The sequence below is a fragment of the Sus scrofa genome, chromosome 15 (assembly GCF_054392235.1).
Source record: "Sus scrofa isolate SSC_HxYL_T2T_F1_AM1 chromosome 15, Sscrofa_HxYL_maternal_Yorkshire_Landrace_v2.0, whole genome shotgun sequence".
NCBI classification, from domain to species: domain Eukaryota; kingdom Metazoa; phylum Chordata; class Mammalia; order Artiodactyla; family Suidae; genus Sus; species Sus scrofa.
In genome coordinates this window covers 134439014-134466196 of record NC_139397.1, presented here as the reverse complement: position 1 = coordinate 134466196, position 27183 = coordinate 134439014, and the positions used below count along the sequence as shown (strand labels likewise).

The following is a 27183-nucleotide window of genomic DNA, read 5'->3' as shown; positions in this document are numbered from 1 at the left end:
GGGTTGATACTCAATCTCATAGAGTCATGGTGGGATGAGATGAGCTTGTACTTGTGAAGTTCCTGCTTGTGAAGCTCAGGGCCTGGCACAGGCTAAGCCCGCAGAAACTGGTTTGTGTGGGAAAGGCTGGCTTTGGGGGAGCCGGGATGTATTGCATGGGGTCTGGCTATGGGCGATTTTCCGGGAGAGGTGAAAGAGGCAGGCAGCAGAGGACTTGAACAGAGAAGAAGCACAAGAGAGCATCATCCGGGAAGGTGATTTGGGCAGCTATGAAGGCTGTACTGGGCCAGGGAGGCCTGGGGACAGGCCACAAGCCCAGGCCCCTGGAGTCTTGTGTTCTAATTGCGCACTCCCGGCTGGGAAAGCCTCTCCTGAGTCACTTCGCACCTCTGGGCTTCCTTCCTATGTGCTGGCCTCCTTTCCCGGATCAGGAGCCTAGGGAGGCACTGACATCTCTTTCCTGGGAGATCTTTCAGGCCAGAAGAGAGCCCTCCTTGGCAAGGCTTCCCGTGCCAAGGGATGGACAGGCCACACGAAGGAGAGCGTGAGGGTAGACCGCGGGTAGCTCCCATTTCTAAGGAATCAAGAGGCTCCTTTGTGGGGAGGTGGGGGTGGGCATGGGGGGGGGTGTCCTTCACCACCTGCTTGGCACCCAGTAGATGTTGTTTTTTTTTTTTGTTTATTTTATTTTCATTTTTATTTTTATTTTTTGTCTTTTGACTTTTTAGGGCCGCACCCGAGGCATAGAGAGGTTCCCAGGCTAGGGGTTTAATCGGCGCTGCAACTGCCGGCCTATACCACAGCCCCAGCAATATGGGATCTGAGCCCACCTGAGTATCTGGGACTTACACCACAACTCACGGCAATGCCGGATCCTTCACCCACTGAGCAAGGCCAGGGATGGAACCTGTGTCCTCATGGATACTAGTTGGGTTCATTAACCACTGAGCCACGACAGGACCTCCCAGTGCTGTTTGTTGAATGAATGAATGAACAAGAGCGTCCACCTGGTCAGATGGAGAGACCGGTCTGCTTGGAGGGAGCAGGTGCCCAGCCTGACTGTAAGTGGCCTGGTGAGTGCCTGGGACGGACGCTACCCATCAGAGCCAAGATAAAAGTTGAGTGTCGCAGAGGCCAGGTGCCTGGCCTGCTGCAGGTGTTCAGCGACAGTGTGGATGAGGGAGCAGGGATTTCAGGAGCTTTGATTTCTTGGAGTGAGGTCCTCTCATGGCCTAGGGGTCAAGATCACAGACTCCGCAGGCACACGGTCTAGGTTTGGATCCTGTCCCCACTTCTCACAGGCTGTGTAACTGCCAGCAAACTACCTAACCTGCCAGTGCTGAGTCTATCCATCTGTAAAACCCTCTGGATGTGCTGCATGAGCTTGGGTTATTATTACTGTTATTATTTTCTCTGTTGTTGGTGCAGAGGGAAGGAGTGGGGCAGGATGTGTGCAGTTGCATTGAGGGAGGTGGGGCGTGCAAGAGACAGACAAGGCTCCTCTGGCGGCTCTGAAGAATGCTCAGTGGTGCTGCTGCCTTAGGAGCTGCAGACGCCACACGAGGCACTGCCTCTGCTGTGGCCAGCTGAGCTGAGCTGAGCTGAGCGTGGGAGGGGAGGCAGCAGCCAGGCCTGGATTCCAGGCTGGAGCCCTGGGAGAGCAGGGGCGAGCTGGGCCGAAGGGTGGGGGGGGGGAGGAGAGGTGAGCAGGGAGGAGGCCCGGACTCTCCCTAGTCCCCAGCTGGGACCCCAGGAATTCCTTCCATTATCTGCTGCCAGAGGGCCTGGCCTTTTAGCTGCAGGGCCTCTGAAAGGCCTGTGGTCTGTCTCCCTGCTTCCTGGGCAGACTGTTGCTGATGCCCCTTTACTGTGAGAAAGTGATTGCTTTATACTAACTACTGTCTGGCTGTGATTCCTTTCTTCCCTCTCCATCTGGCCTTCAGATCTGCGGTTGCCAGTGTGGTGGGGTGAGCAGCTGCTTTGCAACGGAGGGAGGGCAGACTTCAGGGCAGGGGGAAGGGGCTCAGCAGGGCGGTGGAGGGACTGGTGGCAGGGGGCTCAGGTGGCCTGTTTCTAGTTCTGCTTTGGCACTGTGTGACCTTGGGTAAATCACCTCCCCTTTCTGGGCTTCAGTTTCCTCATTTGTGCTATGAGAGGTTGGAGTTAGAGGAGTTCTCCATTTCTAATCAGTGCTGAAATTCTGCAAGTCCGTGGATCTTTCTCAGCAGAGAGCCTCCCGCTTTTGGGGCTGTTGGAATTGCTGTGCGTCACGGAGGTGGGGGCCCTGAAGGATCTTTAGGCATCTACTGGGAAGCCAGCTGAGATCCTAAGGAGGTCCCTTTCAGCCCTGGGACTGGAAGATTCTTTGTCTAGTGACACTCCTCCGGCTCCATGTCTTGGAACAGAGTGAAGGGCAGCAGCTGACCGGGTAGAGCGGGCCAGAGCCTCTGTGTCTCCGTCCCAGTGACTCAGGTGGGGATGCGCTGGCAGGATTTGAGCCAGTGAAGTGAGGGAGGGAACTGGGCAGATCTGGGCTCCCCCTTGGCCACCCTCGGAGGACAGGGTGGGAGTAAGTGATGTGCCGAGCGGTGGGGGTGTAGAGAGGAGTGAGTAACAGTTGTGAGTAATGGCTCCGTGTCTCTGCTGGGCAGGTGGCTCTCAGACTGTACGGAGCTGTCTGAGGCTCCGGAAATGCTGCCCAGAGGCCCAGCCACTGAGTCACGGCAGCCGGAGCTCTGCTGTCCCTGCCCTCCTTAGGGGCGGGGGGTGGGGCCACACGCCCACGTCCCTGCCCCCTTTGGCTCTCTGGGCCTCTCCGCATTTGCCCCTCCCATCCTCTATACCTCCACAGGCCCTTGGCCCCATAGCTGCCCTATTTTTTCTCCTAAGCACCCTAGTGACTTGGATTGCCTAAAGGAGTATAGATTTCATATTCTGGTTGCCCTGAGTTTGAGGCTCAGTTCAACTGCTCATAGCCGAGTGGTCTTAGGGAATTATTTTTTTTTGTTGAATTTAAGTGGCCTGGCATAGAAAAAGGGAGTATTGCCTGTTGTGCGTATTGTGTGTTGAAAGGGTTAAATATGATACTGCGTCTGACGTACACAATCCGTTGTAGTTACTCAAATAAAATCCGCTGTCCCACAGGCCTTAAACTGATTTGCTCCTCCTCTCCACCTCCACCTCTGAAATTCCTGCTCCCATGCCTTCATCCATAATTTTCGGATGCTTATCTTTCTGTTTGATCTGCCCCGTCGTTCTTACACCTGTTCTGGTCCTGCCACCTTCTACCAGGCTTCCACCAGTGTGCCTTACCCCTCACCTGCTCCTGCGGAAGGATGGGCCAGGCTCATCCTTGGCGGGATGGGTGAGTCCAAGGGGAATTTGGCACTTGCCTAGCTGCAGTGGGCGGGCAGGCTCCTGCAGGCACTTCACACCCCCCACCTCCACTGGTTCATGCTCTCCCCTCCCTGTGTCTGCCCACATGGGTTATTTCCCCCTCTGGCTTCCTGAAGTCAGCTGAGCTCAGGGCCACACAGACTGCCCCTGCCAGTGGGTGTGTTGGCGGTGGTGCTGTGTTCCTGTCTGTGAGGCTTGGCTTAGGGTGGGGCGGGGAGCAAGCACCAGGGAGTGACTTTGCATCTGGACCTGGCACTGGTGCTGTGGCGTGTGTGCCTTGGGGCGTCTGAGCTGTGTGTGTGCATCTCTGTGGGTCACCAGGCCCCTATCTGATGTGAGCTCTCTCTCCTGTCCGTTTAAAAATCTGCCTGTATTTTCCCGGCCAGATAAAGCCAGGTCTTCCGCTGCCCCCCCTCACCTTCCCTCCAGACCTGGTTTCAGATGCGTGCATCTTGGAGGGCCTCCCAGGGAACAAGGAAACATCGAGGGGGGGGCGGTGTGTGTGGTGGATATGCGTCAGATGGAGGCAAACAATGCCCGTGACAGCCAGGCCTCTGCTGGCCTTCAGTGCTGGCCTAGCTTCAAGACTCTGCTGCTGGCTAATTGGGAGCGAGAGGGGGCTTCCTGCAACTCAGCCACAGATGGTTTTAAAGGAGCTACATAGAGCTGGACTGCCCTGTTCTGCTTCTGGGGTTCCTGGTGCAGCCCATCAGAGCAAGATGGGGTTCCAGAACACCAGCCCTTGACATGAGCCAGTTGTGCGGAACAGACACACCAACTCCTCTGTGGCTGCCATCTGTGGCCCGGGACTTTTCTGCATGAATGAATTTTCAGATAATTGTAGCTTAGGCCATGGAAGAGTTGAAAGCCCCAGAGGAAAACAAAGGTGAACAGTTTTTTTCTTTTTCTTTTCTTTTTCCTGATTTTTAGGGCTGCACCCATGGCACATGGAAGTTCCCAGGCAAGGTGTTGAATCAGAGCTACAGTTGTTGGCCTATATACCACAGCCACAGCAACACCGGATCCTTAACCCACTGATCGAGGCCAGGGTCGAACCCGCATCCTCATGGATCCTAGCTGGGTTCGTTAACTACTGAGCCACGAAGGGAACTCCAGGTGAACCGTTCTGATGGGCATCTCTTGCATTGTATTATACGGCTCCAAGCTCTGACTTACTGTCTACAGGATCTTAGAAATCACCCATCTCCTCTCATTCTGTTATTGTTCCTCAGTCACTTCTTCTGTAAAGTGGAAGAGAACCTAGTTCATGGAGTTCAAGTGAGGATTACATGGGTTGAGACACCTCGAATCCACATGGGACACCTCGTACCATTTGCAGCCCTGCAAATGAAGGCGCAGAGGCATGGAGGGTGCAGGAGTTGCATCTGGCTCCGGTAGAAGGGAGCTAGTTTTCCAATTTTCAGATAATTGAAGCTTAGGCCATGGAAGAGTTGAATGTGTTATGTTCCAGGCATTTTTACTCATGTCATCTCAGTCGATTTTCTTTCGTCCTTCCAACCACTCCGCAAATGAAGTCTCCTTACCCCCACTTTACAGATGAGGAAACCGAGACTCAGGGAAGATCATTAAGGACTCAATAGCAGGTCTGTGGCAAACTGGCATTTGAGCCCAGGCCTAACCCAGTCCAGTGCCTCTTGACTTTTGGTTGGAAACTTGTGGCCTGTTGATGTGCCCAGGAATTTGGAAGTGAGGGTCCACGAGCAGTAGGTGTTAGGATCTTTCAAAACGGAAACCACTCCCAGTTCGGGTTTGGGTGAGTTCAGAGTGATCTGGAGTCAGGTGATGACACGAAATGATCCATAGGGGTCCACAAAGGCCACAGGTGGAATTTTCTCCTTTTTGCTTTTCTTTTGGCACGACTTAAATCTTTAAAAAACGAGGTAGGTAGACATCAGGAAGGCCTTCCCCATCAGAAGCAGCTTAGGGAGCTGAAAGAACCAAAAAAACTTTAAGGCATTGCTTCAAATCTGAGATGTCTTGTTTTTGTTTTTGTTTTTGCTTTTGTTTTTTGGGGCTGCACTCACGGAACATGGAGGTTCCCAGGCTAGGGGTTGAATCGGAGCTATAGATGCCAGCCTATGCCACAGCTACAGCAACGCAAGATCCAAGCCGCGTCTGCGACCTACACCACAGCTCACGGCATTGCTGGATCCTTCACCCACTGAGCGAGGCCTGGGATCGAACCCGCAACCTCATGGTTCCTAGTCGGATTCATTTCCGCTGCACCATGATGGGAACTCCTGTGATGTCATTTTTTTTTTTCCCTCCCATTTTCATGTGTCTGAGCTTGGAATGCATCTTATAATTGCAGTGTACATTTCAGGTAGCATTTCCTCCTCCAAAGCTGCTGTCCAGCGGATGTGGCCCCAGACAATCAGTGGCATCTCCGAGATCAGGAAACAGGGCTGCTTTACACCAGTGGTTTGCAAGGCCTCTTGCAGACCTGGAAGGGAAGGGAGAGTGGCCTGCAGGCTGTTGTCCTGGCCCGAGGGCTGACCGTGCCGAGTTTAGGAGGCAAGGGGAACCGCTGATGTTTGTGTGGGTCGAGGGGGGGTCCTCCAGTCCTGGAATTCCCACTTTGGGGGCTGGTGCAGCCCATCGTCGTTGCCTCCACCCTCCTGCCCCAGCCCCCTCTGAAGGGGCTCCTCACGTGCTCCTTGGCAGTTCCTGAGCCTTCTGGCTCTTGGGTTTCCCCCTTGCTCTTACATTTTTTTTCCCATGCATCCTTCCTGCCCTACTGTTTTAGTGCAGCTTAGGGTCAATGACTTTTGTCCCTTCAAGTTCTCGTCTAGGGACAGAAACCCTCATGCGAAGGGAGGGGGTAGAGTGGGCAGTCTCCCAATGGGTGTAATTTCTGGAAAAACAGATGGACTTGAATCCCAGTGAAATAATAGCCCTCTTCATACCTCCATCATAGCAGTTACTGGGCTCTTTTCTAAGTCTCTGTTTACATGCCTGTCTCCTCCACTGGGCCGCAAGTTCCCCTCCTGGGCCGGGCCTTTCTTATTCCTCTCTGCACCCCGCCCCCCAAGCTGGGAACATGGCACAGAGGGGCCCTCAGTCACTGTTGTTGAATGAATGCACGGTCTTGCTTCCGTGTCCATCACCTCCCTGCTGTCCCCAGTTCCACTGGAACCTTAACCACAGACCACAGTCCTTTTCTTCACCAGATTCTTCGAGGAACTTCCTAGAAGCTGTGTTTTCTGTGCTGGAGGCCATATCACCCAACCTCTTGCTTTAGATCGAACGGCCCTTCTCCAGGCAGGGAGGGAGGGCTGGGCTTTTCCCTGCTCCTTAGATCGGAGGAGAAGGCAACCTTGAAGTCTGCTTGTCAAACTCCCTGCTCAGCGCCTCCTCTTATATAACAGAGGCCCTGCTCCCTCTGAATCCTCCAGGCTGGGCCTCTCGTGGCATCAGACTTCTCTCTCTCTCTCTTTTTTTGTTTTTGTCTTTTGTCTTTTTAGGGCCACACCTGCAGCATATGGAGGTTCCCAGGATAGGGGTCTAATCGGAGCTGTCGCTACCGGCCTACACCCCAGCCACGGCGACACCCGATCCAAGCCACATCTGCGACCTACACCACAGCTCATGGCAACGCTGGATCCTTAACTCATTGAGTGAGGCCAGGGATCGAACCTGCCACCTCATGGTTCCTAGTCGGATTCGATTCTGCTGCGCCAAGACGGAAAGTCCAGTGTCACACTTCTCAATCTCCTTTCATCCCCTCGTGATGCTCTTGGTGGCCAGCCTCTCTCCTCTTTTCACTTTGGTCTCCTCTCTCCCCGACCCCCACCCTCCATCTCCCAGGCTGGCCTATCTCAGAGGCCAGGCCCTCCAGGAAACTCTACCTGTGACCCCCAGCGGGGCAAGGTGGTGTGGTCCTGGGCAGAGCCCAGGCTTGGGGTGCCAACCAGATAAGAATTCTGGCTGTATGACTTTGGGCTTAAGCACGTGATCTCTCAGAGCCTCATCTCCCCATCTTTAAAATGGGCTCATAACCCCTAACTCACAGTGTACTATATGGAAAAAAACCCCACAACAACTTGAAAGTGGTTTTCTCTGGCTGGAGCAAGCGCTTTGAGGCGGAGAGGTGAGAAATGGAACTAGAAAGAGAGACAGCCAGGTCTCGAGGGCCATGAGGACCATATTAGGGCATCTGGACTGTATCCCCTGCAGCTGAGGGCCAGGGAAGGATTTAGGAGGGACCCGAGTGAATGTGCAGTGCAGAAACAGTTCTCCGGCTGCCGAGTGGAGAATGGCTCAGAGGGGCCGGACCGAGGGCGAGGAGGCCTGTGTTAGGAGGCTGTTGTGAGACTCTCCGTGATTAAGTGACCAGAGATGGTGAGGGGGTGGCTCGGAGAGATAATCGGGTGGAGGAAATGGCCAGGCTTGGTGTGGGGGTGGGGTGGGGGTGGGGAGGAGTCCAGCAGACCTTTAGGTTTCTGGCTCGACAACCCTGGGGGCCCCTGGGGGTCCCTGGGGGCTGGGGAGTGGGGTGGTTGTTAGCAGCAGGTGGCGGGGGTAGGGGTGGGGACACCCAGGAGAGGAAAGAGGGGGCATGGGGCCGTGAGCCCAGGATGCTGACCTGTGTCAAGCTCTGGGCCCAGCTGTCCCTTCTCTCTGCTGCCTCTTTGCTGTGGCCTAACATGCCCCACCCTTGTCATTGCTGGCCCCTGCTGGGCCCCTGGCTCATCCTCTTGTGCTCCCAGGGCCTGGCACATAGGAAGTGCTCCGTATCTGTTTGCTGAACTCAATTTCCCCGATGCTCCCGTTCACCAGGGTTTGCCCTTGGAAGCGAGAAGTCTGGCCTGGTGTATAACCGCACCCCTCCCAGGGTCACTCTTTGGGTGTGAGCCATTGTGGCCCCTGACCTAGGCCCTGGGGTTGGGGGGGGGGTGTCCCAGCTTGGTGCCAGGGAATGCAGATCTTTAGCAAAGATGTTCTGCCACCAGCTAGGCATCCAGCATCTGGGTTTGCTCTTATGCCAACCCTGCAGACAGGCTGCGAAGGGGATCGGCCTCAGAGGGCAGGGCCTGCTGGCTCTCAGGGTGCTCTGCTGCCTACTCCACCCCCGGCCCGAACCTTCTGGGGACGGCTGCTCTGAAGTCGCACATTCCAGTGGTCTTGAGAGGGTAGTGAGGGTCGGCACACCCGGCCCTTCCCTTGTGCGGGGTGGGGCTGTGCAGGTCAGGGCTGCTGCGTGCGGGTGTGGCTAGAAACTTCCCGTCTGGAGAGCCTGTCTTGAGTGAGTTATAGGACCTGGAGGCTGGCAGGGGGCTGGGGCAGCCAGTGAGTGGGGCCTGAGAAGAGGCTTCTGAGACCAGAGGAAGTATGAGAGTGCGGGGCTGCTGCTGGAGCTTCGGGACAGATGCATTGGGTCAGTGGTCCAAGAGGAACCTGGCCCCGGAGGATACGGGGGAGGGGGTGGGGCTGGGGCTCTGGGACTCCCCTGCATCTTGTCGGCTTGGGCTCTGAGTCACACCCTGTGCTGAGTTTGGGGAAAGAACCAGGCCCCCTCCCTGTACCCAGCTGGCTCCCTGGCCCTGGAGGGGACTCTGGGCAGGGGCATGGCCCCCCGCCCCTCAGTTTGAGGTGTCCTTGGGAACAGGCCCCTTCTTGCCTCCAGGAACTTGACGCAGTTCCTTTCCTGGTCCGAGCAGAACTCTATATAAGGGAAGGAAGCAGCTGAGCAGGCCAGGAGCAAGCTCTGGTGAGAGTGGGCACAGGCCTGGAGGGGAGGGCACAGGCCTGGGGAGGAAGTGGAGCCAAGGCAGTGGCCCCCCTCCTCCCTAGAGGCCCCCTGCCTCGGGCTTGAGGCTTGGTCTGGGAGGCCAGTGTCTTCGAGCCAGAGTGGGGCTCTGCCCCTTTCACCCGGGAGTGTACTCACCCTGCCCCGCCCCTCCCCCCATGGCCAGGGCACTCTGTAGCTGCCTGACTGTGAGCACCCTTGGGTCCTAGGGGTGCTCACCCACCCCACACCTGCTTCCAGGTCAAGCCCTTGTCCCCTTGGCTGGGCCTCCCAGCCTGCTCCAGCCTGGCTGGTAGGGACCAAGTGGGGCCTCCTTGATGGAGCCCAGTGGACTTGCAGTGTGAACTCTGAGATGCTGGACTGTCCACAGGCGAGGGGTCATCCAGCTGTGTCCTCAGTCATGGGGCATGGGGGCTGGATCCCTCTGGAATCCTTGTCTGCCTTATTCTCCACTCCTCTGGTGTCACCTCAGTGACTGGGGCTCAGAGGATGGCTGTGTTGTGGACATAGGTTCCTGAAGAAGAACCCAGAGAGTGAGCAGCAGGCAGATCTCTGGGCACCATCCCTGCCTCTCGCTCCCTGCAGGGCAGGAAGGGAAATCAGAGCACCAGCCATCCCTGGAGTCGGGCAACTATGTCCTCTCATGCTCTGGGTGGCAGAAGAGAAGTAGAGGCTGGAGCGGACAGCTGTCTAAGTGAGGTGTGGATGAGAACCTAGGGTTCCTGGTGTCTCATAGTCTCTAGGCTTTGGGGCTCCCCCAACCGCTTTCTCCTCCTCCCATTATTTTTAGTGTTACTGGCTGTCTCCTGCTTGCCTTAGGCTCCCCACTCTTCATCTCCTCCTGGTCTCTCTCCCACCAGGCACCCTCAGTGGCTCCCCAGTGCTGGCAGCTGAAAGTCTTAACTCCTCTGCTGGGCATTCGATGCTGCCCATTGTCCAGCTTGGAAGGAGAGTGAGTGGCCAGTCAGCGTCCCTCATCTCCCTGATACGCCCTTCAATGCTCTCTTCCTTCCGTTCCTCCCTCCTGTGTCCCCACCAAAGGGGCTTTGTTTTTTCTTTTTCTTTTTTGGCTTTTCTAGGGCCACACCCATGGCATATGGAGGTTCCCAGGCTGGGGGTCTCATCAGAGCTGTTGCTTCCAGCCTATGCCACAGCCACAGTAACGTGGGACCTGAGCCGTGGCTGTGACCTACACCGCAGCTCATGGCAATGCTGGATCCTTAACCCACTGAGCGAGGCCAGGGATCGAACTCGAAACCCCATCGTTCCTAGTCAGATTCGTTAACCACTGAGCCACAACGGGAACTCCATCAAAGGGGCTTCTCTGGACCTGAGAAGCTTTCCCACCTCCATGCCTTGTTCGTGTGGTTATTTCCACCTGAAGTGCCCGTTCCCCGTGTCCACCTTCGAGACTTCTCCACGGACCCAGTGAGCTCTAGGCTCTGAACAAAGCCCTAGAGCTTCTCAATGAAAATGAGCCACCTGCTCCCTGCCATTGTGGGCTTACGAGGGAGCAGATGAGATACACGGTAGACAAACAAATGCAATGCGTTCTTGATGTCTGGTGTGGGTGCCCCCTCCTCCGTGGAGCCTGCCCAGGACCCCCGAGCTCTGTCTGGGCTCTCACGGCCCCAGTGCCTCTGCTACAATGAGGGCCTCGTCCGCCTGCAGGGACAGTGTGGCCAGCTGGGAAAGGCGGGTATTGGAGGCAGGCTGACCCCGGCGGCAGTCCCAGCACTGTCACTTGGTAGATGTGCCGTCTCGGATCTCACAGGATTGTTGAGGGGGCTGCCTGAGATTCTGTAAGATAAGGATGCTAATAACCTACCTTGAGGGGGGTTTGAGGCGAGAAGGGATGTTCTACACAAGGGCTAAGAACCGTGCCTGGCACACAGTGAGCATGCAGAAAATTTTAGCAGCTACCACTTCTGCTTCTGCCAGTACTATTACTTTTAGCAAGAAGTTTGACTTTGGGCAAGTCGGTTAAACTCTCTGAGCCTATTTACCTCAAAAACTTGTCAAGAAGGTTAAAGAAGGAGTTCCCATTGTGGCTCAGGGGGTTGAGAACCTGACTAGTATCCATGAGGTTGCAGTCCAATCCCTGGCCTTGCTCAGTGGGTTAGGGATCTGGCGTTACCGTGAGCTGTGGTGTAGGTCGCAGATGCACCTCAGATCTGGTGTTGCTGTGGCTGTGGTGCAGGCCGGTGGCTGTAGCTCTGATTTAACTCCTAGCCTGAGAACTTGCATATGCCACAGGTGCAGCCCTAGAAAGAAAAACAAAAACAAAAACAAAAACAGAAGAGTAAATAAAATAATGCATATAAAGCACCCAGCGCAGTGGTGCACAGTGGGTGTTCTGCAAACCCCTGTGTCCTTCCCTCCTGTGTACTTTCTGGTGTCATTAAAGGGGGGTTCCTGGAGTTGTTTGGGCAGGGATGTCAGCAAGAACTTCTCTGGAAACAACTCAGGTGTCTCTTGATGGATGGATGGATAACACAACGTGGTATATTCACATGGTGGAATAGCACTCAGCCTTAAAAAGGAGTGCACCTCTGATACATGCTACAACAGGGGTGAGTCCTGAAAACATTATATTAAGGATGTTAATGTTAATTTGCTGGGTCTGCCATAATAAATAGCACACACTCGGCGATTTAAACAACAGAATCATACACTTCTGGTGGCTGGAAGTCCGAGATCAAGGTGCTGGCAGGTTGGGTTTCCTCTGAGGTCTCTCTCCTTGGCTTGTAGACGGCCACCTTCTTGCTGTGTGCTCACATGGCCCTCCCTTTAGACACCTAGTGACTCTCTGCGGGTCCTGATTGCTTCTTGTAAGGACCAGTCATACTGGCTTAGGGCCCACCTTAATGGCCTCGACTTAATCACCTTTTTAAAGGCCGTGTCTCTAAACACAGTCATTTGTTGAGGTCTTGGGGGTTAGGGCTTCAACATGGGGATTTTGGGGGATGTAGTTCAGCCCATAACACTAAGAGAAATAAGCTAGGCACGAAAAGGCAAAAATGTTGTGATTCTTCTTGTGCAAGGTAACAAAATAGGCAAATTCATAGAGACAGAAAGTAGATTAGAGGTTACCAGGGCCCAGGGGAGAGAGCATGGGGTTTCTGTTTGGCGTCATAAAAATATTCTGGAAATGGATGGTGGAGATGATTATACAGCCTTGGTAATGTATTTAATGCCACTGAGTTACACTTCAGAATGGTTAAATGGTCAGTTTTATGTTACATGCATTTTACCATAATAATAACAAGAGGGTCTAGCAAGATATAGGGAAAAAACCCTTTTCTGCTGAAGATCATATGATATGCTGGATTCAGGGACTCAAGTGATTCTGCTTTTGGCTGAGTATAGGGCCGTCCTCCAGCGTCAGGGTCCAGGGGGCGTGGGTGTGAGAGCCGCTCTGGAGGGCTGGCAAGTTTAGGCGTCTGTGACTGCATGTAACCAATCCTGAGACATGAGGATGGGGACCAGGTCTGGCCACTTGTCAGGTGGTGAAGTGATGAGAGCAGTGGGAGGCGGGTGCTCTGCCTTTCCCAGCTGATTGACCCTCAGTAAGTGTTATAACCTCTTTGAGCCTCTATTTCTTCATCTGTAAAATGGGAACACTATTACTGACTCGGCAGAATTGGAGGGTCTCAAGAGACAGGCATGTGTTAGGATGACTCCTGCTTGTAATAGGTGCTTGACAAGTGGCAGTGGTTTTTACCACTGGGGTGACAAGTGCTTCCTTTCCTCAGGCCTGGAGTCTTATCTTCCCACAAACATTTCATGTGCACCTGCTGTGTGCTGGGGCCAGTGCGCTGAACACACCATGCTCCTGCCCTTGTGGTGCTTGATTTCTAGAGGGGGAAATGGATTATATACAAGGAAATGCATCTTATAATTACCAACTGTAATTAGGTCTGTGAAGGAAGAGATAGGAGTTCAGGAGAGAGAATTATCATGTGTGTGTGTGTGTGTGTGTGTTTTGCATGTGTGTGTGTGTGTGTGTGTAACTCAAGGGAGTCAGGGAGGCCTTCTCTCTAGTGTGGTGGCATTTAAGCCAAAACCAGGGGGATGGGAAGATCCCATCTAGACAGACAGCTGGGCTAAGAATATCCTGCGCAGAGGGAACAGCATTTGCCGAGGCCTTGAGCAAGAACAGAGAGGAAGCCCACCCCTTGTGTGTGGCTTTGGGTCCTAGACAAGGGGGCTGGGCACAGAATGACGGTGGGGAGGAGGGCAGGGGTCAGGTCGTGCAGGGTGCTCCCAGCCTGGGCTGGTTGCTGTCTTGTGCTTTAGACCCTGCTCTCCTGGGGAGAGTCCAAGGTTGTGCCCTGTTGTTGGCATTGTGCTCAGAGACCTTTGAAGTTCAGAACATACTGGTGGGTGGGGGCTGATGCATGCCAGGCAGTGGCCCCAGTCTGATCTGGGGACACTCACATCCCAGCTGCATCCCGGCTCTCTATCTCATGGGCTCCAGAGCCACACCTTTCTGCTGCAGTGGCCTTGGGCAAGTCGTTACCCCTTCTGTGCCTTAGTTTCTTCATCTGTGAAATGGGGATAATAACAGCGTAATGCATAGTTTTTTTTTTAATTAAGATCAAATGAGTCCAAAGAGAGGGCTTAGGGCCGTAACAGACATATAGGCACATCCCATGAGCTTTCTGCTACTGCTGTCGTCTTATCTGGCCCCGTGGAAATTCGTGTCTAGAAATTAGAGTCAGCACAGCAGAGAGGGCAGGAGCGCGTCCCTGTCTGGAGCTAGACTGCTGGGTTTGCATCCTGCCTTCTCTGCTGGGCAGTTGATTACTCTGTGCCTCGGTCTCCTCATCCACAAAATGAGATGCTCGGGGTTGTTGTGGGAATGAAGGGAATTAATTTACGCCAAGGACCAAGCCCAGTGGCTGGCATGTAGCAAGTACGATGGAAGTATTTGCTGCTGCTGTTACTGTGAGAGCTGTTATATCTTTCAGAGTGGAAAGGCTGAGCTCCAGGCCCACCAGCCCCTCCGTGTGCCGATAAGTCGTGGAGGGAGACCCGGGGAGGAGGCATACCTGAGGCTGACTTCCTGGGCCTGAGCCCTGGAATCCTGCACTGCCAGCCCTTGGGGAGGGGGGGAAATGGTTGGCAGGGTTGGCACTGAGACACGGAGATCCCCTGCAGACCCCCTAGAGTGCTCCTTATGTGGAGGTAGGGTTCCTAGCTGGGGTCCCCAGGGGGGCAGTAGGAGTGGTCACTACTGACAGGAGCATGGGGCCACATAGGGCATGGGCCAGAGTGGCAGAGGGCCCTGGCTCTCCCTGGCACATTCCAGCTCCTGAGAGGGTGGCCAGGGGCCAGGGTGCCGGAGGGAAGGAGAGAGCCTTTTAAGGAAACATTTCTCTGCTTAAAAGAGAGAGAGAGAGCGAGAGAGAGACAAGAAACACTGAAGCCCACGACAAAGTGGGCTGGCGGCTGGCTGGCCTGGAATGCACAGCTGTGGGCAGTGGGTGGAGGAGGCCACTGGGGGGCAGCAGGCCGCGAGGGGTACCTGGGCATCAAGCCCTCGGACTGGGGGTCCACAGCTGCCCCCCAGATCTAAGTCCTTAGGGGTGTTTCTGCCTCAGGGGGGACAGGAGAGGGACTTGGGGTCAAAACAGCTGGGGCCCCATTTTTCCCACTGCCTTAGGGAGGTGCTGGGGGCGACGCTCTCCCTCTTGTTTCAGAGGACACCTGTCTATTCTGCCCTTGTCCCCACATGTGTCCATAACCCCCCTCTCACTTCCCCAAACCCCAGAACCAAACGGAGACTAGAAAGCCACCCTGGTGTATTGTAGGGGGAGATGGTGGCGGTGGGTGGCATTACCCGTGGCTGGGAGGCCAGGCAGTAGCGGTCAGCATCCCCTGCTCTGGTCCCACATTTAGGTTCCCAGCCCCATCCCAGTTCTAGTTCCTAGGAAAGGAGCAGAGCAGGGCGCTGTTTGGTCTGTGGGTTGACTCACTCCCACCCCAGGGCTGAGGGCCCCTGGGTGGTAAGGGGGGTGGGGACAGGAGACACTGCAGGCCTGGCCCCATGAGGTTGAAATCTACAAGCCCAGAGTAGGATTTGGGGGTAGAGGTGGGAGGAAGCCACTGCTAGATGCAGAACTCCTGCCCTGAGGGTGCCTGGGGGACAGCAGGGTCCCGTGGCTGAGACCTTGTCTGGTCAGCAGGGTGCCTGCAGGCTGTAGCCACCTCTGGGCCTTCCTGCCCTTCTGGCCTGTTCCAGCCTCCTCTGTCCCACCCCTGGCCAGGGATCAGCTGTGTGACCTTGGGCAAGTGGTTCAACTTCTCTGTGCCGTGGGCACTTCAGAGGTAAAGCAGTACCTACCTGGTTGGGTTGTTGAAAGGATTACATGAGTTGACATGAGTAAGGCATCGATAATTATGCCGGCCAGACAGTCCACATTCAGTGTGTTACATGCATTCGATATTGTTCCTTTTGTTTGGTTTCAAGTAATGGTGAGGATGGGGTGATGGATGCTGACACTCAGGCCACTTTGCTGGAGAATGAGTTGGGCAGCGAGTCTGCTGTGTGACTGGGTCAAGAACCCAGGGATGGGGAGCTCCCGTTGTGGCACAGTGGAAGCAAATCCAACTAGTAACCATAAGGTTATGGGTTCGATTCCTGGCCTCGCTCAGTGGGCTAAGGATTCTGCGTGGCCGTGAGCTGTGGTGTAGGCTGGCGACTACAGCTCAGGTTTGACCCCTAGCCTGGGAACCTCCCTATGCCATGAGTGCGGCCCCCCAAAAAAACCAGGGACTCTAACTCCCAGCCTCTGCACCCCTCCCAGAGCCCGGGGCACACTATCCCGCAGCTGTGGTCCCCTTCTAGGCCGGTATGTCACTCCAGGCCATCCTTGGGCTGGTCAGATGACAGAACAGGGTCAGGTGAAAGGAGGGCCCAGCTGAGGGTGAGGCGTCTGTGAACAGCCAATTCCAGCCAGGGCTGGAGGCTCACTGTCACTGCTCCACTAGGGTGGTGCTAGGGTAGGGCGCTGGGTCGCCCACTGTTTGAGGAGGCAGCCTCCCCCTCTTTGGTGATCCACGGCTTATGTCCAGACACCCCGATGCCTGAGGTGGGGGAGAGCTCCTGCCCCGCCCTGTTGGGCCCCTTGCCTGGTGTCCGGGTCAGGAATTTGAGCCAAGGTTGAGTTATGAGCTCCAAGAAAAACGTGTCACAGCTAGAAAGAAGGAACACATTGAGTCTCTGATAAAGGCCCCTGCTAATTGTCAGGGTAGTGGTTTGGCTGCCCGGCCCCTGGGGAGGGAGTGTTATCTCAGGGTAGCGAGCAATCCGGCCCCCTCCCTGCCCTTTCCCTCTGTCTTGAGGCCCCAGGGCCGTAGCCACCCTCCTCCCTGCATTGGAGAAGGAGATGAAGCTGATGACTAAAATAAGAGCTCACCCATGGAGGGGGCTTGTGCCCTTTAGGGCCTTGTACTTCTGTTAGCCAAGTGGCCGGCTTCCTGTTAAAGAGCTGGCGTGGGCCCTTCACCAGCCCTTTTCCCGCATGCCCTGGGAAACTTTGCCAGCTGTCTGCAGCTCTGACCTTTGGGTGAGACACCTTGGCATTCTGGGGAATGGAGGCGGTGACTTTTCATTTCCTAGAGGTCTTAAACCTGGTTTAAAAAAAAAATTAAAACAGGAGTTCCCATTGTGGTGCAGCGGTAATGAGCCTGACTAGTATCCATAAGGATGTGGCCTCCATCAGTGGGTTAAGGATCCGGTGTTTCTGTGAGCTTGTGGTGCAGGTCGCAGACGTGGCTTGGATCCCCGAGCTGCTATGACTGTGGCGTAGGACAGTGGCTACAGCTCTCATTCGACTCCTAGCCTGGGAACTTCTATGTGCCGCAGGTGCTGCCCTAAAAAAAAAAAAAAAAGCCCTCCTCCCCCAAAAAAGACAAATTTTACCATATTAGAGAAAATTTAGAACCTAGAGCGGAGAGGGGGAAAAGTCTTTCTTCCCTGGTGCTTTGACTTCCAGTCTTTCTGCGTGTTTTACAGAATTTAAAAACTGTGACATCATTTCATTTTTGCTTTCTGCTGCTCCCCCCACTCCCTGGGCATTATGGTCTAAGTAGTTTTCTGTGTCGCTGCAGTCTTCCAACGAAATCTCCCACCGGAGAGTGTCAGTGTGAGCTGAAGGAAGGGGTGTCTAGCATGGCGTGGGGGCGAGTGGAGCCATGTCAGAAGGCTCCGGTTTTCTCTGGGGATGAAAGGTACTAATCTTGGCCTTTCTCTGTTCCCCCCACAGGTGGCTGCCCCCTGCATTCCTCCATCCAACCGTGAACTGGTGGTGAGTGACAGTCCAGCCCCGCCTCCCCCTTCCCTCAGTTCCCAGTTGCAGCTTACTTTAGACCCAGGCCTGGTGCTGGTAGCCCCCATGGGTCCTGGGCCATTAGGTAAGGAGAAGGATGGGGCCGTGTCCCGAGGTTGAAGCCAGACGAGGAGGAAATGAGTCATGGCGTCCCTTCTGATGAGATGCGGGGCCTCCTATTTCAATCTCAAGAACTAAGTCCTTGAAAAACCCCATAAAAGGGCATTTTGCCTGTCTCTAGGCCTGGCCAGGTGCCTGTGGTCCCGGGCTCACCAGACCTGGAGATGGCATCTCCTTCCACCCGCCTGGTCCGTGGTCAGGCTGGAGGCAGGGTGGGGGATGGGTGGCATGACCCACAGAGTCCATGAACCTGGGCTCATGTTCAGGTGACCCGTTCCGCCCTCAGGCTCTTGGCTGACTCTGCTTTTCTGCTCTCTCCGCACGCCCCCACTCGTCCCTCTTGCTTCCATTCAGGCTTCCAGAAAAGCTGGATGGGGCAGGACTCTGAGTTATGGGCTGTGGAGAGGGACCTGCTCCAGACTGATCCCAGCTGGGCTGATCTGGAATGTTCCCCTCCCTGCCCTCACGCTGCTGCCTTCTTACCCTTCAGAAGTCCCTCCTGCTCCCCAGCTTAGCACTGGAGGCAGGCGGGGCCCTGGAGGCTGGAGGAGGAGGGACCTCTCTGCGTGCAGGTGCGCAGCCTGTGTGCGCATGCGCCTGGTGGGTGCATCACGGAGGGCCCCAGTGGGCACGATCTGATTAGCTGGTGTGGCGGTGCCTGTGGGGTCACTGATGTGGGTTGGAGTCTGGGGTGAGGCGACAACGGTGTCAAGGGCCCCAGGCAGTTGCAGGTGTCTGCCTACCTGAGCGTGACTTGCTCAGCCTGGATCCCGGAATCTCACTCATGGCTCCTGGTCTTTTCTCCTCTGTCACCCATTTACCCTGTGACATTGGGCCTGTCCCACCCTCTTTCTGGACCGCAGCTTCCCTTTCTGTCATAGAGAGGTGTTGCACCAGATGCTCCAAATGCCTTCTCAGTGCTGATAAGCATCCCCTCCATTCAGGGTCATTGAGGGAATGAAAATAAAACACACACGCACGAAAGAAAGAAAAGACAAAGTATATAAGAGTGCTTGTGACTCTTAGATGCCTTGTGGACCCTCCCAGCCCAGACCCTGTCTAGCTGTTTCCCTTTCTTGCTGTGGCTCGAACCCTTCTGGGCCTCAGCTCTGTCCCGCTGTGCTGCTCCAGATGTGGGGTATTATTTGCACGCAGAGCCCATCTGACAACAGCAGGGGTGGGGGTGGGGGGCTGCAGGGGTGAGGCCAGAGTGCGGGCCTGGTTTGCAACCCCTAGGGAGAAATCTCTGGGTTTGCAGAGGGACATGGTGGAGGGTGGGTGGGGGAGGGGAGGGGAGCTCTACGTCTCATAATTTCAACCCAGCTGCCACTTTGCTACTGAGAACAGAATGTTCTTGGCTGGTCTAGGATGGCTGGGGGCTCCGGGATTTAAGACTCTCCAGGCAGAAGCCAGATGCCCGGCCTCTGGGAGTCTCATGAGCTTTGTTTATGTGAGGAGGGGTCAGGGGTTGGGAGGAAAGGGAATAGGTTGGCATTCCAGCTGGAGGGATTGCATAGAAACCAGAAGGGAGCCTTGCCTGAGCCAGCTTGTAGTCTTCCCATCTCTGCGACGTGCTCTATCCGGGCAGGGGGGCTCTGACCTTCGTGGAGGTGGTGGACTAGTTGTGATGCCAGAGGTTTGCCCACCTGAGTCAGAACTTGCTGTCTGTCCCAGCAGCGGTCAAGGGCGAAGGAGTTACGCTACCTCCCTCTGGATCCCGGCTCCAACCCCTGCGTCTGTGACCATGGACATAACTGCTTAACCTCTCTGGACCTCAGTTTCCCTTCTGCAGATTGGGAGTTGGTAATAGTTACCACTTTATAAGACTGTGACGAGAATAAAAGGAGCAAATGATCCCATTTAATTAATCTGGATTCAAAACCCGCCAATGACTGCCCACCTCACTTGGAGTAAAGGCCCGGCTTCTTCCACTGGTTTATACAATCCTGCACGACAGACACATTTCTTCTCTGACTTCATCTCCTAAATGGTCCCTCTTGCCCTGATTCTGCTGCAGCTGTTGGCCTTCTTGCCAGCCCTTGCACATACTGGGCAGATGCTGCCTCAGGGCCTTTGCACTTGCACTTTCCCCACAGATACCTGCAAAGCTCTCCCCCACCCTTTTCTCAAGTGTCTGATTTCCCTTTCCCTGCCAACTCTCTCTCCCTTCCCTGCTTTCTTTGTCCCTCAGCACGTGTCACCATCTTAATTATCTTGCTTAAATGCCCCCTCCCCACACACCAGCATGTAAACTCTGATGACAAAGGATTTTCATCCTTTGTGTTCATGGCTGTATCCCTACTGTGTGGCACACAGTAGGTGCTCAATGCATGTTGATCAAGTGGCTGGAAGAAAGGCATCGGGCCAAATGCCTGGTGCCGATCAGGTGCTCAATCAACAGGACTACTCTCCATTTATTCCCTCCCTGCTGGTGGGTGGTGGGGGTCTGTTAGGGGGGCCAGCCTCCAGCTGGAAACTGCTGCTGTCTCCAGGGAAGGAAAGTGGCCCAGGGGAAGCCAGGAGAAAGTTTGGCTTCCCCCAGAGAGCCCTCAGCACTGTTTCCTCAGGGCAGGCAGGCAGGCAGGCAGGCTTTGAGCAGGTTCACAAGAGGGAGGAAAGGGCGGGTTGTATTTTTCCTTCCTTTTCCCTTTGCTGCCTGCTGCCTGCCCCTCAGCCTCTGCGGGGGCCTGGTCTCCGGCCTCCCCACCCCCTCCCTCTTGCCTCACACGGTGTGTCTGTAAGTTTGTCGTGTGTCTGTACGTTTGTCGCGTTTCCTTCATGCCCCCAGCTCCCCGTCTGGCCTCCTCACCCATCTTGCTTCGATCCTACCCCCCTGGGATTGGGACTGCTCATCCCTGAGCGCAGGAGTCCTGCCAGCCTCTGGGCCCTGCCGGCCAAACACATTTTCTAGCCAATGCCAGGCCAGCCAGGGCAGAGTGGCTTAATCTTCAACCCATGTTTTTGTCTTACTCAACAGATGTTGCCCAAGGCCTTGGGTAGAAGGGTCCTAGGGTCACCTCCCTCCCGTGTGGTCCGCTGGCGGGGGCAGGATGGAGAGGGGAGAGTGTTTGGACACTCCTGATCCTTGGAAAGCGCTGAAGCAGCTTTTCTCAGCTTCTGAAAAATAGAGAGTTGAAAGGAATTTCCCGAGGGTGCCGGCCAAGTGGAGCGGCCAGTGGGATGGCCGGACGTGAGCTTTCTGCAGGTGGCACCCAGGAGACCTGGGCCGGGGATTGGGGGGCTGGCATCCCGGAGACCGGCTGCTTCTCCTGCGGTCAGCCCCATGGTGGGCGCTTGAAGGGTCCTGGGAAACAAACCCCTTGGAATTGCAGGGCAGGTCGGGGTGGAGAGTCTGAGGCAGGGAGGCGGGTGGGGGGATGGGGATGCCAGGTTGGTTTCACCTATAACAGCAATGAGAGCAATGGTGAAAGCAGACCCTTGAATGGAACTTCCTCTTTGCAGACCTTTGTTATGGAAGCTTTACAATAATAAACTCACTTTTTCTTCACAGCAACACATGGAGTGGGGGTGGGGGGGCGCCGCGGTTATCCCCATGTCTCAGATGAGGAGCACAGATGAAGCCTAAGGGCTCGGAGCTGTTTGAAGGGGGCTCTGGGATTTTGATTCGTAGCCTGGCACCAGGAGCCACACTCATAACCGTGATGATGACAAACGCGACTGCCTTGCACTGCAGCTGCTGTTTTCAGAGCCTTTCCCCTGACCCTGGGCTACCCTGAGCCCGCAGTGACTTGTGAGTATGTCTGGACAGGCTCATCCTGGGGGAAGGAGCAAACCCGGGCTCAGAAAGGCCAGGTGACTGGTTCACGCTCCCGCAGCGGTGGCGGGAGGGCTGGGTCAGGAGTCGGGTTGTGGATTCCTGGGTCTGCTTTCCCCCCAATACCCTTGGTGCTTGCTGCTGATATAAATACCCGAAGGTGGACTTTTTCTGGATTTCTTCTTCTAAACAGTGCTGGCCACGAGCTAGCTTCTCATTTGCAGCGGGCCTGGGATTTAGGGGCAGGCCTAGCGATCCCTCTGTCTCCTACCACAAACAGTTCCTGAGCCAGGCACTGCTCTCAAGCTGGGGCTGCAGGCTTCTTGTTGCCAAGCGCCAGGGCTTCTGCAAGGCAGGTGAGGATGCAGAAGACACAGAGCCACGGGAGTGAGAGGATTAGGAAAGCCACCCAATCAAATCCTGCTCTTTCTCAAGTGAGGAAATTGAGACCCTAAGATTTTTTTTTTTACTCTTTTTTTTTTAATTGTTATAAAATCCCCATAACATAAAAATCCCCATTTTTGAGTGTAGAATCAGTATATTAAATACATCCCTTTCATTACACAAACGTCCATCTCCAGAACCCTTTCCATCCTGTAAAACAAAAAACTCCGGGAGTTCCCTTCTTGGTGTAGTGGAAACGAATCCGACTAGGAACTGTGAGGTTTCGGGTTCCATCCCTGGCCTCACTCAGTGGGTTAAGGATCCGGTGTTGCTGTGAGCTGTGGTGTAGGTCACAGACGTGGCTCGGATCTGCTATGGCTGTGGCGTAGGCTGGCAGCTATAGCTCTGATTGGATCCCTAGCCTGGGAACCTCCATATGCTGCCTGGGTGTGGCCCTAAAAAACAAACAAACAAACAAAACCCCAAAAAACCCCCAAAACTCTGTACCCCAAAATAATAACTCCTCAGTCCCCACCCACCATCCTTCTACTTTCTGTTTCTGAATCTGACTACTTAAGTACCTCACAGAAGGGGACTTACCCAATATTTGCCCTTTTGTGACTGGCTGATTTCAGTTATCATAATACCCTCAAGGTTCATCCGTGCTGTGGACTGGGTCAGAATGTTCTTCCTTTTTAAAGGCTGAATAATATTCCAATGTGTATATAAACCACATTTTACTTATGCCTCTATCAGTCGATGGACACTTGGATTAGTCCCACATTTTAATTATTGTAAATGATGCTGTTATGAACATGGGTGTGTAAATATCTCTTCGAGTCCCTGCTTTCAGTTCTTTTGGGTATATACCCCAAAGTGGAATTGCTGGATTTTACGGTAATTCTGATTCTGATTTTCTTTTGAGGAACTACCACACTGTTTCCCACAGTGGCTGTATCATTTTATATCCCCACCACCAGTATTGCACAACGGTTCAGTTTTTTTTTTTTTCTTTTCTAGCAACCCAGGCATATGGAAGTTTCCAGGCTAGGGGTCCAATCGGAGCTGTAGCCACTGGGCTATACCACAGCCACAGCAATGCGGGATCCAAGCCGAGTCTGTGACCTACACCACCAGCTCACGGCAACGCCGGATCCTTAACCCACTGAGCAAAGCCAGGGATTGAACCTGCCACCTTCTGGTTCCTTGTTGGGTTCGTTAACCACTGAGCCATGGTGGGAACTCTCAGATTTTTTTTTTTTTTTTTTTTTTAGTAGTAGCCAACCCAGTGGTTGTGAGGTGGTGGTCCTGAGATTTTCAAACCATTTTCTCAAGGTGTCTCTGTGTCAGATCTGGGGAGAGAAGTCACCACGCTGCCTCGTTGGGAGAAGGGAAGGCAGCAGAGAAGGGTATGGAGACCCTCGGCTGGCAGTGCCATCTTGCTCTCCACCAGGGAGTGTGGCAGCAGTTACTTCAGTTCATTTGAACTGGCCCCGATGCATTTGTGGGGCATCTGAGGGCCCTGAGCTGGCCATCTTTGGGAGAACCTGGAAAATGGAGTGATGGCAGGAGAGATGAGCCCCAGAGAGCCTTGATTTTCAAAGGAGGGGGCAAACCTCTGAGCACTGCATTCATTCCAAAGAGGGTTCCCAGAGTGATGAGGGAGGTTGGGGCTCCAATCTGGGCACCACCTGGGCTCTTAGTCCGGAGAGGGAGAACAGCAGCGGGCGCAGAACGGGAGAGAGAAGTCCTGAAGGACAAGCTGCCTTTCTTTCCATTGTTCTTCAAAGTGGGTGGAGGGTCTCATAAAGAGGAGGAGCCTGGGGTGTCAAGAAGAGCTTTCGAGCACCTAAAATGGCCCACCGGGCTCTCTGTCACTGAATCCCGTCCTATTCACAGACACCTATTAGGGTGCAGATGGGAGAATCCCTCCCTGGGGCGGGGGTCCTTGGGAGGAGGTCCGGGGCCCTGTGAGGTCCCGCCTTAAGCTGGGCAGTGAAGAGCCATGGTCCCCAGAGGTCAAGGCATCCATGAATGTGCTGCTGCCTGCCTCCCCCTTTGACCCCCCGCCAGGAGAGGCCTCAGTTAGGTGAAGGGCCCTGCCCTTGGGGGACTCTGTTCAGTGCGGAAGAGAGAGACCTCTACTGTGGAAATGAATTAGTGCCTGACTCAGGGGTGGAGGTGGGGGTTCTGAGCAGAGGCAGCCTTGGGGTGCAGGGAGGGCGGCGGTGTCTGTGCTGCCTTGGTTGAGGGAGTCTGCCTTCTGTTCCGAGTGCAGTTTAAGAATTGAGCAAATGGGAGTTCCCGTCGTGGCGCAGTGGTTAACGAATCCGACTAGGAACCATGAGGTTGCAGGTTCGGTCCCTGCCCTTGCTCAGTGGGTTAACGATCCGGCGTTGCTGTGAGCTGTGGTGTAGGTTGCAGACGCAGCTCGGATCCCGCGTTGCTGTGGCTCTGGCGTAGGCTGGTGGCTACAGCTCCGATTAGACCCCTAGCCTGGGAACCTCCATATGCCGCGGGAGCGGCCCAAGAAATAGCAACAATAACAATAACAACAACAACAAAAAAGACAAAAGACAAAAAAAAAAAAAAAAAAAAAAGAATTGAGCAAATGGAAGAGAGGAGGGAAGGGGAGAGGGCCTTCCAGAAGGTGGCAGGAATGAAATAGAGCATGGGTAGGGCCTTGGTACCAATTACCAAGCCCCATGGGGGCCGGAGCAAATCCAGGGCCCTTGCTGAGGGGATGAGGGGGCCAGACAATCTCGTCTTACCTTGGTGGCCCTGGCTGGGGTGCCGGGGGTGGGGTGGGGAACAGAGGGCAGGAACGGAGGCAGGAATCAGTGTGGCAGGGTGGGCAGTGAGGTGATGGGAACAGAGGCTTCAGATGGAGGAGGGGGAAGGCAGTGGCATCCACCTGAGGATAAAGGGGCCAGATAAGGGAGGAATCCAGAGCCTGCTTGGGGAACTTGAACTTGATGAGCTAAGCACTAAGGGCCATTGTGGCTCCTTGAGTGGGGAAGTGACCCAAGGCAGGGTTTAGGAGTGGGAGTGAGCTGCCAGCTGTGGGGTGTGGCTCGGTGGAGAGGGGGCTGTGGGGAGGAGGGCTTGGGTAGACCAGGCGAGGCTGGCGCGGGTGCTCAGCGTGGGGTGGAGGGTTTCGGCAAGGCAGCGCGAGGGGGGTGAGGAGCGTAGAGGAAGGGCCTGGGGGAGCCCAGACTCCCAGTGTCCTGGCTGAGGGGAAGAATAGCCTCTGCAGGAGGTGTGGCAGGAGGCGGCAAGAAAGATCTCAGCCTGGCTCAGGGCCAGCTTGGTGAGTGCCAGTGAGCAGGACTGGGGGGGTGTGGGGGTCCACAGTTGCCCAGCCTCAGCAGCCCAGAGTTGGGTGCTGGGTCCCTCGGGGTGATGTGCGCGCAGCGAGCAGGGGGGAAGCACTATGGACTGGAGTGGGCTTGCCCAGGCCCCTCCCTGGGGTGCAGGAAAAATCAGGCATCACATTCCATTTAATCACATCCAGCCTGTTCCTTTACTTTGGTGGCCTCGCCTGCCTGGGAGAGGATGTGGCCCCTGGAGCAACGTCACCCCCAACACTCACTGGGCCCAGGCTGCTGGCGCCCTCCCTCCAACCCCTATGCCCTCCTGGCGGATCCTCCCGCTCCTCAGGAGCGTGGGAAACAACCAGGGCGAGGGGCGAACACAGGCTTTGAGGTGCAGACCCCAGCTGCTCTGTATGGAACGGGCCAGCCTCCCTGGAAACTCAAGTTTCCAGATTTGCTGAAAGGGATTCCGAGTCCTCCTCCGAGGCCCTGCAGCCGCTGCGCCTGTTTTTGTTATTACCGCCTTGCTGGTCCCCGACTGGCTGTGGGGTCGTAAAGGCCCTCCTGGCCACGCCCCCTCTAAGTGCCCGGTAAATGGCGCTTTCCCGCGCTTCCCTTTAGCTTTCAATCGCCGCTCTTCTTCTGCTTCGGGTTCTATTTTCGAAACGAGTGAGCCCGGAATAACGTGCTCTGGGTCCTGGGGGTGGGGTGGGGTGGGGGTGGTTTGAGGACACCCCAGCCCCCACCAGCCCTTCTCCCGCTCCCTTCCCCTCCAGATGGGCAGCGCTGCCCCTGACCGACCTCACAGTTGGTAGATGTGATGTCATGGGGTCTTTTTGGCTTGAAAAACGGCCCGGATTCCAGGCCTCCCCAGGGGGCAAGAGTGGGGAGAGCTGGAGGGGTGGAACGAGGGGGGGAGGGTGTGAGGAATTTCTGGACGGAATGTTCCTCCGGAGGCTGAGTCCGCATTCTGCGCCTGTCCGTCCCCTCCCCCCACCCGCTATGGCCCTCGGTCTTTTCCTTCCTCTAAAACAGCATCCCACAGATACATTTTTTTCCCAGCCCACCCTCCCTGCAGGCCACCAACCTGGGCTACCGCGTGAACCTCCAGGCAGTCGTCCCAGCCACCCCAGCCTCTGCACAACTGCCCCTCCTCGCGCCCGCACCCTTGGGGGTGGGTAAGCAAGCCATGGAGAGGGCACGCAGGTCTTTTTTTGGAAAAAAAAAAAAAAAAAAAAAGAGGAAAGGATGTGCAGCTTCCCTTATCCACCCTGTGGTTCATGGCCACTCGCATTCAGGAAGTTCTCTCTGATGTCTGATCCCAGTCTCTCCTACTGCAGCCCATTTCCCCCGCTTCCTCTGGAAGTGTATTGAAGAAGCCTCTTCCTCCTGAGGACCTGAGACAATTAGTTTTTAAGCCACAAAAAGCTTGTTCCCAACGGGAGGGCAGTTGATTAACAGCAGGAGGAACTGAGTGGAAGATCTGGGCCAGGGAGGGGAGACAGAGCGCCAGGGAGAAAGGAGCAGCATTCAAGTACCAGCTCTTCTACCAGCTGGCTGTGTGAACTTGGCTAGGTCACAGTGTCCTCACCTGTAAAATGCGGTAATGCTTACCTGGTAAGCAGCGGTTATGAGGGCTGATGAAAATGAACGCAAAGAGCCCAATATGAAGCCCAGGGCATCATTAATTAGTACCTGCTGAATAATTATTGTTATTGCAGTAATATTATGAAAAGGCACCTCTAGGCGAGGGCCAGGAAGAGGGAAGGCAAGTGAAGCCCCTGGGGTGCAGAACTGGAGGAGGTGTATTGCTCTTAGGGCTGTGTGGATGCCCTTTTCAGCACCCTGAGATGAGTGCCTCCTTAAATCTTCTGCCCTAAGAGCCTCACTAGTCCCTCTCTTGCTCCAGCTTCCCGGGTTTGGGACACTAGAGCAGAGCCATCCTTGGGGAGTAAGACATGGCTGTCAAGGGACACCATGTCTAAACCCTGCCATCTGCTCCCAAGCTGGATTCCAGTTGTCCTTCCTGGGGGCAGGGGGCGTTCTGTAAGACCCTGGGGTGGGGGAGGGGGTGGTGAGTGGGCTGCC

General features: G+C 55.1%; 1 protein-coding gene across 39 annotated transcripts in view; it reads left to right on the top strand.

The window, feature by feature from the left end:
- Positions 1-27183, top strand: part of TNS1 (tensin 1) — a 245059-nt gene that overhangs the window by 103106 nt on the left and 114770 nt on the right. For 29 of the 39 annotated variants that reach the window (XR_014830099.1, XM_085000332.1, XM_085000339.1 and 26 more), the window contains one exon: positions 17440-17481. Coding sequence is in view for 24 of the 39 variants with exons in the window: in XM_085000332.1 (XP_084856458.1) it covers positions 17440-17481 (42 nt within the window). In the remaining 15 variants the exon portion in view is untranslated. Of the gene's footprint in view, positions 1-7609; positions 7759-17439; positions 17482-24994; positions 25092-27183 lie in introns of those variants that run through there. The other 10 variants (XM_085000349.1, XM_085000348.1, XM_085000345.1 and 7 more) reach the window with 2 other exon arrangements.